Here is a 17,415-nt window from a genome sequence, read left to right on the forward strand (position 1 = left end):
CGAGCACTCCCCGAGCGGCAACATGTGACCCTGCAGGCTCCTAGGTAGGGTGAGCTGAATGCGAGTGTCGGCGGTCGGGGACAGACAGCCAGAGAGGCAGCCTTAGCCAGCCGTCGGCTGCCGCCCTCGAGAGCCTTGCTTTCTTTTGATCTGACTTTTCTCCTCCCTTCTCAGTGTTCGGCGCTTTTCAAAAAGCGGCGCTCGATCTACGGGAGCCCCGTTTCAGCGCGGTGCGGAATGATCCACCTCAGTTCCCCGGTATAGCTGCAGTAGCCGGCTAGGAGCGATGCTGCCTGCCCTTCGGGGCTCCTCGCAGCCCGCCCGAGCTCCCGGAGACGTTGGAGCCGCCTGAGCAGCTGGCGAGGAAGCGAGGCGGGCGAGAGCGTGTTGAATGCAGCGCGACCTCAAGCCACTACCTGCCATGTGTGCTGGTAGCATCCGGCTTTGGCAGCTCCCTGGTCCCGGTACCGGGTAGTCGGGTGGAGCAGAAGCAGGGCAGACAGGCGGGGAGGCAACCGCCGCCGGGATCATGGTGAAGGAAGAGTGCAAAGCGCTGCTGGACGCGCTCAACAAGGTGACCGCCTGCTACCGACACATGGTGCTGACCATCGGCGGCACCTCGGACTCTCAGAACCTGCGCGAAGAGCTCAAGAAGACCCGGCAGAAAGCCCAGGAGCTAGCGGTGGCCAACAGGAACAAGCTCACCACGGTCCTGAAGGACAAAACCGTGAGTAAGGAAGATAAAGCTGAGTTCGAGAGGCTATGGGTGATTTTCTCCACGTGCCTAGAGATCCTGGAGATCGACATGAGGAGAGCCCTGGAGCTGGGCCACGAGTTCCCACTGAACGTCCCCAAAAAACACCTGATCCAAACAGGCATGAGTGGGGGAACCTCTGGCGTGGCTGCCAGGGCCATGAGCGTCCAGAATATGAAATATGAGGCCGAGCACAATATAGACGTGGTGGATTTGAAAGACCTCGAAAATGAGATTAACCAGGTAGGAGAGATGATGTACGAGATGGAAATGAAGGTGAATGTCCCCCAGTGGACAGTAGAGGCTAAGCAAGACCCGGGGGCCGAACTAAAATCCACCATCAGCGTCGGCGCTTCTTCTATTGGCATGATCTCCGTGGAGGAAAATAAATCCTTCTGTGACATCAGCAAGGTTCTAGCTGGGATTATTTTCTCTGCAGTGCTCATTATCGCTATTGTCCTGGCTGTGTGTGTGGTGAAACTCTCTTAGGGTGGTGTGTGGCTGACCAAAGTGACCCTGTCAGTCTTTCACACCTCACCTTTCATCTCAGAATGGGTCACTTGGATGAGCTGAGAATTTAAACGTAGCACTTTGAAAAACAAAGCAGAACTGCCTCTCAGTATCATAAAATGCACGCTTTGTTTCTTCTTCTTACTTGAAGAGATGCACATCAGCCTGCAGCATAGGATGTCTTCATGTGTTGGACTTGTAATGGTTAACTGTGAAGTATCAGGGTATTACCACTGCTGGCTATAGCAGGGATTTGTCTGCTATTAATAGATGGCTACTCGCAGAAGCCTGTATTTTTTGTTCTTCAACAGGCTCTAGTGTTTGCTGCTGGTCACTGTTTACAGTATTGGAGAGTAACATGAATTCGGAGGTTAATGCAGGTGTTTTGTAACAAAATGAATATACTAAAGGGGATTTAATCATACACACAAAATACTATTTTGGTGGAGGAAAAGGGGAAGGATGAAAACCTTGAAAAATCATGTGAACAACCTCTAATTTGGATTTCCTAATGGGTGGAAGGGAGGGAGGAAGGAGGGAGAAAACAGCCCAAGCTATGTTTGATACCAAACTCTGCTGAATTAGATTGGGTTGTACAGATCCCGGTGCATGGACTGGCATTGCTTACATGAATGACTAATCACTTCCCAGTTTTTCCCAGGGAGAAAAAGGGGAGAGTTGTGTATTCAGAAAAATCCTAGCAAGGGTTCTCATCCACATGTACCATGAGTTTGTCTTCCCCTACAGAAAGGCAACTGGTTCCGATTTTTCTTTTTGTAGAAGTTAATGGTTTGCACCTCACAATTAACTATAAAAATAGGAGAAATGAATCTGCCCACAGCAGAGGTGGTCATTTTTGAAAATAGATTTTAGAAGAAAAAAAAAAAGTTGAGTTAAAGCAGACCTTTCTATAATGCAGAGGGATCATCTCTCAGGTTGGCAGGCAGTGATTGATGCCTGTTTATGGATTGTTACATTTCTGCAAGTTCCTAAATTCGTTGCAGAAAACCGGAGATAGATGAAAATGCACCTCAGTTTCCTGCCTCACTGTTGTCTGATTAACCTGGGAAGCAGGGTGCCTGTAGGACTGGCCCAGCTTGATACATGGCAATTTTGGCAGGTAAATGTAAGAGCATCATAAAATTTTACAGTGCTTCCTTATGGAATTGTCAACATTTACATGTAAAGCTGGGGGGACAGACACTAACTTTGCAGACAAGTTTCATGTTTTTGTAGAAGGACCCATGTTTGATGGTGTTTCTTGTGTAACTTTATGGAAATACCTTCTGTTATTGTGAACACACACCATCCAATCAAGAAAGTGTGGTTCATACTTTCTAGTGCCATAGGTGTATGAAGCACTCCATGGCCGAATACAAAGGCCCTGTAATATTGGGGATTAGTAATTTATTATTCCTCTGCAGCAATTATTATGGGCACATTATTAAGCAGTAGCAACTAGACATGTTTTGTGAAGTTACTAGACAATAGTCTTGATGCTTGTTAAATAAAATGATGTGGACAACACCCATAAACAGCTAGTATTTTTGAGTTCAGAACTAAACATAATTTGAGAAACTTCAGCAAGCAATTTATTCTTTAAAACTTAAGAGAACTGGATATGGGGAGAAAAAGCATGTGACAAATTTGAATCAGGTCATTTTGTAGGTGAGAAAGAAAATAATATAGGAGAGAAAAGACAGTAGGTGGAGGCCTGAATTACAGGCTAGAGACTATCATTACACTGAAGGGTATTGCAAGTTCTACACATAAATCCACTGTAGCTCCCATCCCATGCGAATTCAGTTTTATAAGATGACTCCACGTTCCTTTCTACTGTATTTCACTCCATGTGAAATACATATATTTCATTTATTAGGATGGGGTTTCTATATAGTTAATCAAGGTCCTCAGAGATCCCTGGCAGCATTCTAACAAAATCAGGCCTGTACTTATTGGTGCTACTGCTTCAGTCTGTCTAGACAAGGTGTAATTGTTGTGTGTTAATTTAAATGAGAACATCTCCTTCACAGTCATCCTGACTAAACAAATTCATGGAAAATACAGCAAAAGCTGCAGGAGAATGTACATATTTGGAGTGTCACTGCTAGTCCTTGAGGATTTGTGGGCATTTGCACTCTTTGCACTCTGCTTTTATTTAGTTCAGAGGAAGGTGGTCAAGAAGTTGGACTCTGGTCTGTGCTTCTTGAAAGCTCCACATTCTTTCTGAAATCAGATTGCTTAACCGTATGTTCTAAAAACCCAAGTAAATGCAAGTCTGGTTTCTGGTGGACTAGTAAATGGTAACACCTGCCCAATGTTCATTACCATGTATCTTGATGTCCTAAAGTGGGTACAGTGTTTATTTATGGTTAGTTGTGTAGAATCTAAGAACAGGTAATGTCATCTTCCAAAGTAAGTTTTAGCAAGTCAGTGAATTGTAAATTTTCAGTCAGTTGCAATTTTTTTAATTTGGATTTTTGAATACAGGACTCAAAGAATTCACATATGTAGCCTATAATTATGTGTCGTGCTTCATTATGAATATGCACACAACTAGTATTTAAAGGACCGGAACTTGGAAAGATAATGTCCTTTCAAATCTTAAGTCAAAGCTGGCTGCAGATTTATTCATCATTAGTTTGTTCCTAAAAATCTGTATCATCTTATCTTTAGACTATCTAAAATTAATAGATTAAGTAGAATTCTAACAGGATTGGCACTATATAAATGGATCATGTTCCTGCTACTGATCTCCTACTCTCCTACACTTGATAACAAGTGTACGCTCCATGTGACAGAAGTCAGGCACAACAGCGCACAATATCAAACCAAGATGAAACCACCACTGCCCAAAAGTACTGATGCTTCTTTCAAATTAAGAAATAAAGCAATGTTGTAGATTTTCAGTCTTCATTTTTTCCAGCCACTGGAGTACAACTGGAAGGAGACTGGAAATGCGATTTTGTCAGCGAAAAATGGGAGGTCAAACTTAAGAATACTCTATTTAAATAGTATGATGACATGCAAACACTCATGCTGATCAGTGAATGAGAATGTTACAGTGTTTTCGGTACAACAGAAAATGGTTATTGCTTCATTTCAGTGTTGTTCTACTTCAGTTGTTTTGTCTTTATTCACAGGATATACACATTAAATTTGCTGTATACCAAAATATTCTGACTTGAATTATACTGGTTTTGCCTGTGCATGGGTGGTGTTTTCTACACTTTGAATAATTCAAATTTGTTTTGTTAATGTCACTATTTATTTAACTTAAAATAAAGTATGTTCTTATAAGTTACTTGTTGGCTTGCAGCAGTAATTAAAACCAAACAAAACCTGCAATATTAATACAGCCTGTCAGTAAGCTTTTCTAAACAAAACATCCTTATTTCAATCAGAGGAATAAAAGTAACTCTCATTACAGTTCTCTTTTTATAAATGCACCCTTCTCAGGCTCCCACAGTTGAATATAGTGATATATCTTAATTTTATTCCAAAATTTCCAGTCTATTACCATGAAGCCCCTCTATACTGTTTTTCAGTTTATTAAGAAAATGAACAGAGAACCATAATTAACACGATTCTCCTTACGTTCAAATAATGTAACATCAAACTTCAACATTATGTGAAATAAATTAGTTTAAAAATTCTTCACATAAATATGAAAATATTTTTATGTGAATGCAACTATATAAAAACTGAACGACTGATGTTACTAGTTTTCACATTAAAAATTAAATGTGCTTATTGTCTGTAGTCTGACAGGATTCATTATGGGCTTTCTTTTCCTTCTCTTATAGCGTTTAGTATTATGTACATTTTCCATAAATATCTTTTTTTAAGTGCTAATGGAACTCCTAGTCAACATATTTACCCTTCACAGATTCTCATTATGTAAAAAGTCATTCAGTAAGACCAATGGATTACAGGCCTCTAAATGCTTTCTCTCAATACGATTATGTAAGTCTTTTAATGCAGGAATAGATCTGGACAAAACAGAAGTCTACACATGAGCAGCATTTGCTATGGTAAGCATACAATAAAAGTGGGATTATAAAATTATGTCTTTCGTATAAAACTACCTCATGTGTTCAGGGAAGGACAAGAAAAGGAAGGGGATGGATGGATGGAGTAGTAAATATGTCTTCATCTTATGTTAGCAAAGTATGCTTTCTGTTAAATACAATAGCTTTTCAAGGTTAAACTATAGCTTCTCTGGAAGAAGGCAGTATTTTATATCCAGTGGAACAAAGAATATACAATACCCCTGAGTGGAACTCACCACCCATTTTCTAATTAACTCCATACTGAATCAGAGTAAAAATATTTTGATTTGCTACATGTTACTACCGATTTTGCAAGACAACCCTTTTCTCTCTCTGTTTCACATTACACATGATTTTCTATTGGAAGAAGGCAGTCCCACAAGGATGGACCTTGTCATCCATCCTGACAACTTGCTGCTGCAGTTGGAAACACTGGTGAAACCTGTGAACAGGTGGAAAGTCACATGGCATTTCATCAGCCTGGAGGCTCTGCTGCATCTTTTTATGCAGCCAAGCACAAGCATTTAATGCTGGAAGAAACGTGACTAGAAGCCATGCAGGCAAACACAAATGAAATTACATGATCCCTAAAAATCACCCACTGAGGCTAGCTAGCAAAAGCAATTTATTGCTCAGTTCCAGTAATTTTGTCATAGTGTCTCCTATGTTTTCGCCCAGTATCGGAAATTTGACTTCTGAAGCATCGACAGTGTCAGGTGTGTTGGGGTGGTTTGTTTTGTTTGACTGGACTGTATCTTTTTGTTTTTTTACATGGTATTGCATGGCATTATTTATCATATTCTTCCTAATAACATCTCTACCAAATTGAACAAAATAATCCTCTAAAACCCAGTTCTAATTTAAGTACAAAGAAATGGAGTGACAATCATACTATAAATATGTTGGTCTGTTATTTTGGTCAGTTTTCCACTATGTATTAAAACAGTCACTGAAGCCTGTGATCAGTCAAGCCTGTCTTCTGCAAGCAAATGTTCAAAGAACATGTACAGTCAAACTCACTGATGTGTCCCAGCATTAAGAAATTACATAGCCTAAAGCATATCTAAGAAAACCATGAGGGTTTTGTAAGAACAGTAAATATTGGCTAATGCAGCCACATATAATTGTCTTGAGGAAAAAAAAACAAAGAACAAAACAACTTCAAATGCAATTAATTTGTATGATCCAGAAGAATGTATATAAAAATTACATAAACAAGTGAGAAAGGTGGAACTGAGAAAAGAAGACAAAGGAAAATGTTTAACTATTTATACCATATAAAATGACTGAGGAGTACCAGACAAACCAAACATGATACTCCCTTAGCAACTTAATCTGATATGGTAATTGCATGTGTAACTTTATATATAAATACACACATGAGCTTTGGGTCCTAGAGGGAGTCGTCTAATAATTACTCATATAAGCCATCACTACTCAGTTTAGTGAGAAATTACATGTGTGAAAACTATCCATGCAATTAAAAGCTTCAGAATTAGAACCATAATTACATGCATAAGACATGTAATCCATTATGCGTCTGCTGGAAGCAAACATTTCCAGTTAATACTATCTGTAACCTAGTTTTCTGATCTGCTTTGATTTTCTAGAATATTGTTTTGTATGAATGTAGCTGTATTTTTTTTGTAGTCAAATCTATATAATCGTGCTATAATCATAAACCTGCATTTCCTAGATGTGACATTTATTCACATTTTGGATATAATACTTGGAAAACTATATAGTGAATTTATTTATAGTTATATTATTTACTAAGTCTGCCTATTTCTTGGTACTGTATGAACTAAACAATTTGAAAGCTTTAGAATGTCATTTTGGAATAAGCCAGTTCAAGAAGCAGCAGACATGTTCAGTAAAATCTATTATATTTTTTGTATTTGAAGTTCTAACAATTTGTTCAATACAGCAGACACTATCTCTGCATGGAAACAAAGCTTTTACCAGATGCATATAAATTAAACCAAGACTGACTTAGTATAATCATCTCCAACTCACAGGATAGCATGTGAGCCAAATAATAGTGAACCCTGGTTTTCATCTGTAAATAATTATTAGTGATGTGAGCTGCAATTTATGCACAATATATTGAAAAAAGAAATCATCCAAGTTGGAGACAAAGAAATTAAATTTTATAGATACTAACAACTTATAGATAACCTTGCATCTAATTTGGCTTTAGGACATTTTCTGTATTCATTTGAGCCATTTCCAGCAAGCTAGCTATAGCTTTGAGAGAGCAGGTACACACACACAGTGCTTAGCTTTTCCTTTTCTTAGCAGGAAACTGTATGGGGGTAGAACATCACTTAGCACCCTTAATCTTTGCTCACCAAGTTTTCAATTGTCAGAAACACTCGTTTTCTGAGTGTTCATCCTTGGAACCTGCTGCCACCTCCAGTCAGGAGAACTGTGTCAATTAAAGACTCACATGTCTCTGGAATTATGCATGAGATCACTTCAGCTTTGTCATGAACAGATACTGAATTATTCTTTGTAAGACAATACTGAAAGGAAGCTAAGAAATTGCCATAAACAGGGTGAATATGCTGACCCTTGGGTTAAGAATGTCATCCTTCTCAGGGGACAGAGGTACCATATGTACCTCAGAACTGTGTGGAAAAATGCAGCAACTGGACTAAGAGAACAGTGTTTGCTTTAACTTGCAGTTGCTCTTGCCTGTCTCTGGTCCCAAAGGACTGCTTCAGATGCTGAGAATAGTCATGAACAATGCTATAATCACACAACTATTTCTCTACTGACAGCCCTGCTATTTTCTATGTGTTTGAGGTTGCAAACATCAGTCTACATGCCAGCCACGCATTCAATTGCCAATCCCCAAATCAGGTCTCCTAAATTTAATACCAGTGGATACCAGCAAAATCAAAGGAATTGTTTTCCAGGATACACCTGCTTTTACTTAGTAGCACTTGAGAGACTTTAGACTGTGCTAATACAAAAACATTACATTTAGAAACTTAACTATAATCTGCACTATCCTCCATTACCAAATGTTCCTAAAGATGTTCTGAAATAATGATCCAGGGGTCTCAGACACTGCATTTTTGCCACATTAAGGCAGTGCTGGTATTACCATTGATTCGAAAATGACACTGTTTGTTACTGGTACATAGAATCATAGAACAGTTAGGGTTGGAAAGGACCTGAAGATCATCTAATTCCAACCCCCCTGCCATGGGCAGGGACACCTCACACTAAACCATATCACCCAAGGCTTTGTCCAACCTGGCCTTGAACACTGCCAGGGATGGAGCATTCACAGCTTCCCTGGGCAACCCATTCCAGTGCTTCACCACCCTTACAGTAAAGAACTTCCTCCTTATATCCAATCGGAACTTCCCCTGTTTAAGGTTTAACCCATTACCTCTTGTCCTATCACTGCAGTCCCTTATGAATAGTCCCACCCCAGCATCCCTGTGGGCCCCCTTCAGATACTGGAAGGCTGCTATGAGGTCTCCACGCAGCCTTCTCCTCTCCCCCAACTTTCTCAGCCAGTCTTCATACAGGAGGTGCTCCAGTCCCCTGATCATCCTCGTGGCCCTCCTCTGGACTTGTTCCAACAGTTCCATATTCTTTCTGTGTTGAGGACACCAGAACTGCACACAATGCTCCAAGTGAGTTCTCACGAGAGCAGAGTAGAGGGGCAGGATCACATCCTTCGACCTGCTGGTCACGCTCCTTTTGATGCAGCCCAGGATACATTTGGCTTTCTGGACTGCAAGCGCACACTGAAGCTGGCTCATGTTCATTTTCTCATTGACCAACACCCCCAAGTCCTTCTCTGCAGGGCTGCTCTGAATCCCTTCTCTGCCCAGCCTATAGCTGTGCCTGGGATTGCTCCGACCCAGGTGTAGGACCCTGCACTTGTCATGGTTAAACTTCATAAAGTTGGCATCAGCCCTCCTCACAAGCATGTCAAGGTCCCTCTGGATGGCATTCCTTCCCTCCAGCATATCAACTGAACGACACAACTTGATGTCATCGTCAAACTTGCTGAGGGCACACTGTCCATGTCACCAACAAAGATGCTGAACAAGACATACGTGTTTTCTACTTAAAATGTCTTTATGTTGAAATGATCTGGCATAATGGACCCTAAATCTTTCTGATCAGCCATCAAGCTCATTGGACATTAAATCTTGAAAAACCTCAGTAGTTTATTAATATTTCACCAGTAAAGCAGCTTCCAGGCAAAGCACACTCTTAACACAGTAAAATAGATATGTATAGTAAGAGTGCAGAAAGCAAACAAATATGAGGTGAACATCATGATGGAAATGCCTTTTACGAGGTAACAGGCATATTAGTGGACTTTATGATTCACAGATGAGCAGCATTCATTAAACTAGTATGAAACAAAGAGGCTACAGTTACAAGATGCCCTGGTTTTCCTTGTAAACTTGGTTACAAGGAAGGAAAGGAGAAAGAGGGCTGACTTGTATGTCCGGCTATACCACAGCTGGTGTTCTGACAGTTTTAGCACAATCAGCTGGCTGACCTGTTTTCTGTTGACTGCAGCCCCATGTCAGGATGAACTTCTAGCCCAGTTGTGTCTGTGTAGATCTTGACTGAATTTTTGGTTTTGCCAAGTGACATATTCCATTATCCTGCTAGTTTAATTGCTTCTAAAGATCATTCAGCTATGGTGAGCCACATCTCACAGACATAAAGTATATGCTTAAACAGAAAATCAAAAGGAGTTGTCAGAGCCACATGCAAGTAAGGTGGGTATTTGCCAAACAGAATTTAGCACCAGAAGGATTACGAATAGGAGGAGGATTCTCTGTGTTACATGCAAACACCATTCTTACAAAATCTCTCAACATGTGTCATCAGCTTTCTTCTGCTCAACTCCTTATAAATTCAAAAAAACCCCAAGCCAATCTATAATTTTTGATTAAATGTTTAAAAATCAAATGCTAAATGAAGAAAAGAAAATGCTTCCTAAAGTGAAACGTCTATTCAAAAGACTTTTACAGAATTTTGCTATCTTGCCTGAATAGATCTTTTCTTCAGGTAAAAAAGTCCTTAGCCTCAAAGGAGCTTCTACATACTCTTCCCCCTTGAAGTCTACTAGAACAAATTCAAACAACTTGGATCATGACATGTTTAATCAAAGACCTAAAATTATTTTGGTTATCAACACTCCTTGACATGGAATTGAGATAAGGAGATTTCCCTGAGGCCAGCTGGCGGGTCAGCAGCAGTATTAGCATTACAAATCTGAGTCCTTGGCTCCTGACCCTGTGCTGATTCCTGGGGCTGTAACTACCGTGCCTTCAGCAGTGCTGTGGAAGGCTTTGGGGTCCAAGGCAGTTATTCAACATTTATTTCTTCTCAAGCTGTAAATATGCTCAGCACTATGAAACCTCAGGAAGTGCAAACTACTCCAAGCCATAGTTTTTCAAGTAAACTGAAAGCCACCGCCTCGTTTCTCTCAGCTATTCACCGTATCCCCATAAATCCTCGGTATTTCCTTAAGCTTTTGCCCTTAGAGGACACTACTTACCAGCTTAAGGGTGACCGGGACTGAGGTATTACTGACCCTGTCTGATAGCCCTCCATCCCACCAGCTCTGGGCGGGGCAAGCGTTCCCTCTGCCGAGGCTTTCCCACGGCTGCAGTGGCTCCTCCGGAAGCCCAGGCGGCGGTGCCGCCCGGGCACTCCAGCAGCGCGATCGCGGCCGCTATACCGGCTACCGCTCCTCCGCCCCGCACGATGAACTCTGGGCTGCGGCACTGGAGGGAAGCGGCCACGCTGCTCCTGGCAGCGGGTGGGCCAGGGCGGCTGCCGCGCTCCCCTCTCGGCCCCTTCGACTACGAGGTGCTGCTTCTGCAGCGGAGCTCCCGCAGCGGCTTCATGCCCAGCGCCCACGTCTTCCCGGGGGGGGTAGTGGAGGCCGCGGATTTCTCCGCAGACTGGCTGGGGCTGCTGCCCGCCTCGCCTCTGTGCGGGCTCGGCCAAGTGAGGAGGCCGCCGCCCGGCAGCAGCCGGGCCCCGCTCTTCGCTACCGACCGAGAGGAGATGGGCTCGCCGCTGCCGGGGGAAGTCGCTTTCCGCATCTGCGCTATTAGGGAAACGTTCGAGGAGGCGGGAATCCTACTGCTGGTGCCGGAGCCAGGGCCAGCGGCGGCCGGCGGGCCGGTCCCCCTGCTGCCAGCGGATCGCCTGCCCCCGGCCGCGGAGCTGAGTGAGTGGCGGCGGCGAGTGCAGCAGGATCCGGCCTGCTTCCTGCAGCTCTGCCAGCACCTGCGCTGCGTCCCCAACATCTGGGGCCTGCAAGAATGGAGCAACTGGCTGACTCCCGTCGGCAGGGCAGGGCGCGGCGGCCGGCGCTACGACACCGCGTTCTATCTGTGCTGCCTGGAGAGGCGGCCGTGCACCGCGCAGGACGGCCGGGAGGTGACGGCCTTCCTGGTAAGCGGTCCCCGGAGGATGTGCCGGGTCGTCACCCGCCCTATCGCAACCCCCCGACCGCCACGCCGGTGTTGCGGTGGCTATAGGGAGGAAGGAGTCTGCTTCATTCCCATAGAGCCCTCCTCCTTGCTTCTGCTTCAGAGGAACCGCTGGGCCTGCCCCCGGCAAAGGTTAAACAGGCGAGCCCAGGTCTAGCTCTAGCCGTCTCCATATTGCCCTCTTTCCCATGGGAGAAAGGGACAGGCGCTTTCACCTTTCAACTGAAACCACCGTCAGAACAAGGCAGTACCTGAAGTTTTGGGGCATGGGATGTGTCATATTGGATCATTTTAACCTTGCAGTACTGTATTTTCCAAAGGTGTACACAAGGAATCACTTTTTAACCATTCATTGGTGCAGTACCAATGCAAGACTCTTACCATACCCTGAACATTCACCATGCTTGGAGAGATCCTTGTGGCATGCAGAGTGCTCCAGGGCTACAACAGCTGCCAGGAATTTTTGTCTTTCATTGTTACTTGGAATATTTCAAGTAACGTTGAAATACTGTAGTATTAAAACCAGTTTTGGAGCTATACTGATTTTTTTTACCCTTTTTTTATCTTCTGAAGAGTTCACATTTGTTAGAAATTTGTTAAGAAGAGCATAAGTGTACTGCAAGTGCTTACTGCACACATTTCTGTTTACCAAATCCATCATGTGAGATACAAGCAGTTTAAACACACAAAACATTGCAGGGTTTAAGGACAAACAGCTGGGCATTCATGCTCTGAAAACAGCATGCACAGGAAGCAGATGTTAGGTACTTATAATTTTTGAAGTATCAGTAGTGACCCCTGGTAACTGAGTCACACTGGGGTTATAAGGGTTGTGCTCAGAAGATTTTTAGACAGGCCCCTAAACCACTTATCTGTTTCTAAGCTTGGCATGCCTAGGTGTAAAACAGAAGTATAGGAAAAAATAATTTTTATACATGTGTTTTATCGTGGTGAGATGTAGGCTGTGGCAAGCTCCTTTTCTCTAAATACCTTGCTAATGGCTTTTGAAGTTACTGATACTGTCTGCTGATGAAACGATAATTTCAAGGCCTCTTTTCATCTTACAGTGGTCATCACCTCCAGAAATTATTGAACTCTTTAAATCAGAGGAAATATGGCTTGCTCCACCTCAGTTCTATGAGCTATGTAGGCTGTGCAATTTCTCTTCGCTCCATGAGTTACACAAGTTCAGCTCTGACCGAGCTCTAGAGGGATGTGAATGCTGGATGCCTGTGATGTTAACTGCTTCAGATGGCTACATCCAGCTACTGCCGGGTAAGTAAAAAGATCAGAGTTAGAATAGTTAGGATTGGAAAGGACCTCAAGATCATCTAGTTCCAACCCCCCTGCCATGGGCAGGGACACCTCACACTAAACCATATCACCCAAGGCTTCATCCAACCTGGTTTTGAACACTGCCAGGGATGGAGCATTCACTACCTCCCTGGGCAACCCATTCCAGTACCTCACCACCCTCACAGTAAAGAATTTCTTCCTTATATCCAGTCTAAACTTCTGCTGTTTAAGTTTCAACCCATTACCCCTTGTCCTATCACTACAGTCCCTAATGAATAGTCTCTCCCCAGCATCCCTGTGGGCCCCCTTCAGATACTGGAAGGCTGCTATGAGGTCTCCACGCAGCCTTCTCCAGGCTGAACAGACCCAACTTTCTCAGCCTGTCTTCATATGAAAGGTGCTCCAGTCCCCTGATCATCCTTGTGGCCCTCCTCTGGACTTGTTCTAACAGTTCCATGTCCTTTTTATGTTGAGGACACCAGAACTACACACAATACTCCAAGTGAGGTCTCACGAGAGCAGAGTAGAGGGGCAGGATCACCTCCTTGGACCTGCTGGTCACACTTCTTTTGATGCAGCCCAGGATACGATTGGCTTTCTGGGCTGTGAGTGCACACTGAAGCCGGCTCATGTTCATTTTCTCATTGACCAACACCCCCAAGTCCTTCTCCGCAGGACTACCATGAATTTCCTTTTTGCCCAACCTGTAGCTGTGCCTGTGCCACCAAATTGGTCAGGCAGGATTTTCCCCTAGTAAAGCCATGCTGGCTGTCACCAACCACCTATCTCTTTTTCATGTGCCCTAGCATGCCTTCCAAGAGAATCTGCTCCCGGATTTTGCCAGACACAGAGGTGAGACTGCCTGGTCTGTAATTCCCCGGGTCATCCATTTTCCCCTTCTTGAAAATGGGGGTTATATTTCCCTTTTTCCAGTCATCAGGAACTACACCTGACTGCCATGATTTTTCAAATATGATGGCCAGTGGCTTTGCAACTTCATTCACCAGCTCCTTCAGGACCCGTGGATGGATTTCATCAGGACCCATGGACTTGTGTACGTTCAGGTTCCTAAGATAGTCTCAAACCAGATCCTCATGTACAGTGGGCCCAAGGTCTAGGTTTTTACAGTCCCTGCATCCGCCTTCCAAGACTTGGGTTGTGCAGTCAGAGCCTTTGCCAGTGAAGACCGTGGCAAAGAAGCCATTCAGAACCTCAGCCTTCTCCAAGTCCTGTGTAGCCAGTTCTCCCGAAAGCTTCTGGAGGGGGCTTACATTGTCCTTAGTCTGTTTTTTAGCCCCTACATACCCATAAAATCACTTCCTGTTATCTTTAGCATCCCTTGCCAAGTTTCGCTCCAACTGGGCCTTAGCTTTCCTAACTTGGTCCCTAACTACCCTGACAACATCCCTGTATGCATCCCAGGCCACCTGTTCTTGCTTCCACCTTTTATAAGCCTCTTTTTTTCCTGTGAATTTTTCTCAGCAGCTCCTTATCCATCCAAGGAGGTCTCCTGGCCCTCCTGCTGCACTTCCTTCTAGTCGGGATGCAACACTCCTGAGCTTGTAGCAGGTGATCCTTGAATATTAACCAAGAGTCTTGGGCCCCCCTGCCCTCTAGGACTATATCCCATGGAACCTTGCTAAGCAGGTTCCTGAAGAGCCCAAAGTCTGCTCTCTTGAAGTCCAGGGCAATGAGCTTGCTGCATGCTCTTCTCACTGTCTTGAGGACCTCAAATTCGACCATCTCATGATCACTGCATCCAGGACTTCCCTGGAGAGTCACATTTCCAACGAGCCCTTCCCTGTTGGTGAGCACGAGGTCAAGCAGGGCACCTCTCCTCGTTGGCTCCTTTATTGCTTGCAGAAAGAAATTGTCTTCCACACAATCGAGAAACCTCCTGGATTGCTTGTGCCGGGCCGTACCTTCGCTCCAACAGATGTCAGGGTGGTTGAAGTCCCCCATGAGAACAAGGGCCTGTGAGCGTGAGGCTTTTCCTGTTTCTTTGGAATATATAAAAGCTTGGAGTTGCTATGTATTAAAGCCACATTACATAAAACCATCTTTAACTGTAAGGCAAATACTCTCTTAAGGGTTGTTACTGCATACTTTTTGTACTGTTTGGCTTCCTTCTTCAATACAGATAATGGTGACTGCCAGAGACAAGCTACTGTGTCAGACAAACAGCACAATTATTTCTGTACACCTCAAACTCATTGACATTAATATATGTATGAAGAAATTCTAGCATGTCAGCTTTTCTTAATCTTAAGTATACATTAGAACTCCTCATATTTAGTCCTTTTTGGTAGGAATTCAGTTCAGTTATCCACTTGTGTTTGTAAGGGCAAGTTGGTGAAGTACAGGTGCATTATCAGTCCTCCCAACTGTAATGATAGTGCAGTGATCTAAAAAGATACACTTATTTTCCTCCTGCCCTTTCTCCTACTTTACTCTCACTTCATGTACATTTTCCTTTTTCTTAAGAAAAGCTGCACATATTGTCTTCTGCTTTAGTTCGCTTTTCATTATGCTTTTTTCCTCACAACTGACCTCTAGAACTTCTGCATGTGTTATTAGCACTCTTGCACAAGTATAACATGCATTTATATGTCAAAACACTCGTTTCTTCAACAAAACACAAGTTTCTGTTCTTGGTCCTACTGTAGCCTATCTTTATACATGTGGAAAAGTATTTATCTTATTCCACACCTATTCTATAAACTCCTGTCTGACCAGGCTGTGATTATAGCATATTAGTATTATCAGGAGCACTGAACAGTCAAATCAACACCTTTTATGTGCACTGCAGCATCCCCTGACAGACACTTCAGACATTTAAGGCTATATATTTATATCTGAAAATATTTAGAGGCAGTTAACTTTTGTATGTAAATGTGAAATACCTTTTTACTGATATTCGTGCCTTGATATTTAAAAACTGCTAGTGTCATTCAATCAAAAGACTTAAAATTAAGTTAGGCAATGTATAACTAAAACCTTTTTCCCACCTGCAGGAGATGAGTTATATCCAGAAGATCCAGATTATACAGGAGAAAAGAAAATAATCATGTCAACAGACAAGAAGGTTGAAGATCTCATGAAAGAGGGTAGTATATTTCACAGGATAGTAATAAAAAACATCAACAGTCTTGCTGTCTATGTTAATATTCAAGCAAAATATAAACATATAAATCCATTGACAATAAACTCTACCTGTTCAGATTACAATAGCAAATTATAATATCTGTTTGGTTTAAAGATAGAAATTTTTTAATTACATATATATTCACTGTGAGGTTTGCACTTTTCTAATTAGTGCCAAAGTCAGGAAAATTTTCCTTTGTCCTGCCAAACCATTTTGCATGTGCAATTTGAGTTATTTGATTTGAGTAACTAATTCTTTGAAATAGAACAGTTGTGCCAGTTACAATGTTCAGAGGCCACTGAAAATTTAATGTAACCAATTGTTGTGATTTCATATTAACAACACCGAACAATTATTATCATATTCTACTTACATACTAACTTTAGAAATAGCTGCAACACTGGTCCACTGGGTTACATAGGTCCTTTTCTCTCTGAAAATTTAAGTATATATTAAGTTCAGACCAAGTATGTTTTCGGTTGAAGAATTGACTATGCTTCCAAAAGTTACCCATTAAACAACTGTAATATGCATCTAGAAATTAATGAAATCTCCTGTTCCCTATCTGCTGACATCTCCCTATTCTCTTTTTCATTCTGGGGAAAATCAGTATATATGTATATAGAGATTTATTAGCTGAAAGTCACTTTTTAAAAACAATACTATGGAATTAATATTAGATTGTAATATTAGATACGCCTAGATTATATTTACTAATGACAATATAGTCAAAACTAGTTTTCAAAAGTAGGTAATTTACACAATGGTATCTGTCAGATTTAATGCATTCTCAGGTTGGTTCTCAGGGATTTCGGGTTGGTTGGTTTTGTCTTTTTTTTGTGCAATGTGTGGAATAAATGGAGCAGTGATGCGACTTCTTTACCTGGAAGAAGTAAGTACGATGACTTGACATTAGCTAGTAAAGTTCTTCAGAAACCTTCTTTGTTTCAGCTTTCTTTCTGTATTTCAGTTAAAAACATATGCAAAATTTTAATTAAATTGGTTTATAGTATTCACTTGGACTGGGAAAAAAATGTGTCTTCTCTCTGAACATGCTGTTCTTGGTTTTTCAGACCTTACTGAAATTTGTATATCTCTGCAAAACATGGGTCATACGAAGCAGAGTATTATGCAGTATGTTATCCTCTTCAGAATATTCTGGTT

The 17,415-nt window shown here is 42.4% G+C and overlaps 2 protein-coding genes across 2 annotated transcripts; both read left to right on the forward strand.

Moving 5' to 3' along the window:
- Window positions 1–4,568, forward strand: RGS9BP (regulator of G protein signaling 9 binding protein). Its single transcript, XM_031052003.2, has 2 exons — window positions 1–44; window positions 175–4,568. The coding sequence occupies exon 2, from the start codon at window positions 530–532 to the stop codon at window positions 1,241–1,243; it is 714 nt and encodes a 237-aa protein (XP_030907863.1). The 5' UTR covers window positions 1–44; window positions 175–529; the 3' UTR covers window positions 1,244–4,568.
- A 6,433-nt stretch (window positions 4,569–11,001) lies between these two features.
- NUDT19 (nudix hydrolase 19) lies at window positions 11,002–17,191 on the forward strand. The gene is made up of 3 exons (XM_005152192.3): window positions 11,002–11,772; window positions 12,878–13,085; window positions 16,121–17,191. The coding sequence occupies exons 1-3, from the start codon at window positions 11,074–11,076 to the stop codon at window positions 16,345–16,347; spliced, it is 1,134 nt and encodes a 377-aa protein (XP_005152249.3). The 5' UTR covers window positions 11,002–11,073; the 3' UTR covers window positions 16,348–17,191.
- The last annotated feature ends 224 nt before the right edge of the window (window positions 17,192–17,415 follow it).

The sequence above is a fragment of the Melopsittacus undulatus genome, chromosome Z (genome assembly GCF_012275295.1).
Source record: "Melopsittacus undulatus isolate bMelUnd1 chromosome Z, bMelUnd1.mat.Z, whole genome shotgun sequence".
NCBI lineage: Eukaryota > Metazoa > Chordata > Aves > Psittaciformes > Psittaculidae > Melopsittacus > Melopsittacus undulatus.

Excerpts from the sequence above, each read along its gene's own strand:
- RGS9BP (XM_031052003.2), top strand. The coding sequence starts at position 530 with ATGGTGAAGGAAGAGTGCAAAGCGCTGCTGGACGCGCTCAACAAGGTG.
- NUDT19 (XM_005152192.3), top strand. The coding sequence starts at position 11,074 with ATGAACTCTGGGCTGCGGCACTGGAGGGAAGCGGCCACGCTGCTCCTG. Across the intron at positions 11,773-12,877 it reads GGGAGGTGACGGCCTTCCTG|TGGTCATCACCTCCAGAAAT; the intron begins GTAAGCGGTCCC and ends TTCATCTTACAG. Across the intron at positions 13,086-16,120 it reads CTACATCCAGCTACTGCCGG|GAGATGAGTTATATCCAGAA; the intron begins GTAAGTAAAAAG and ends TCCCACCTGCAG.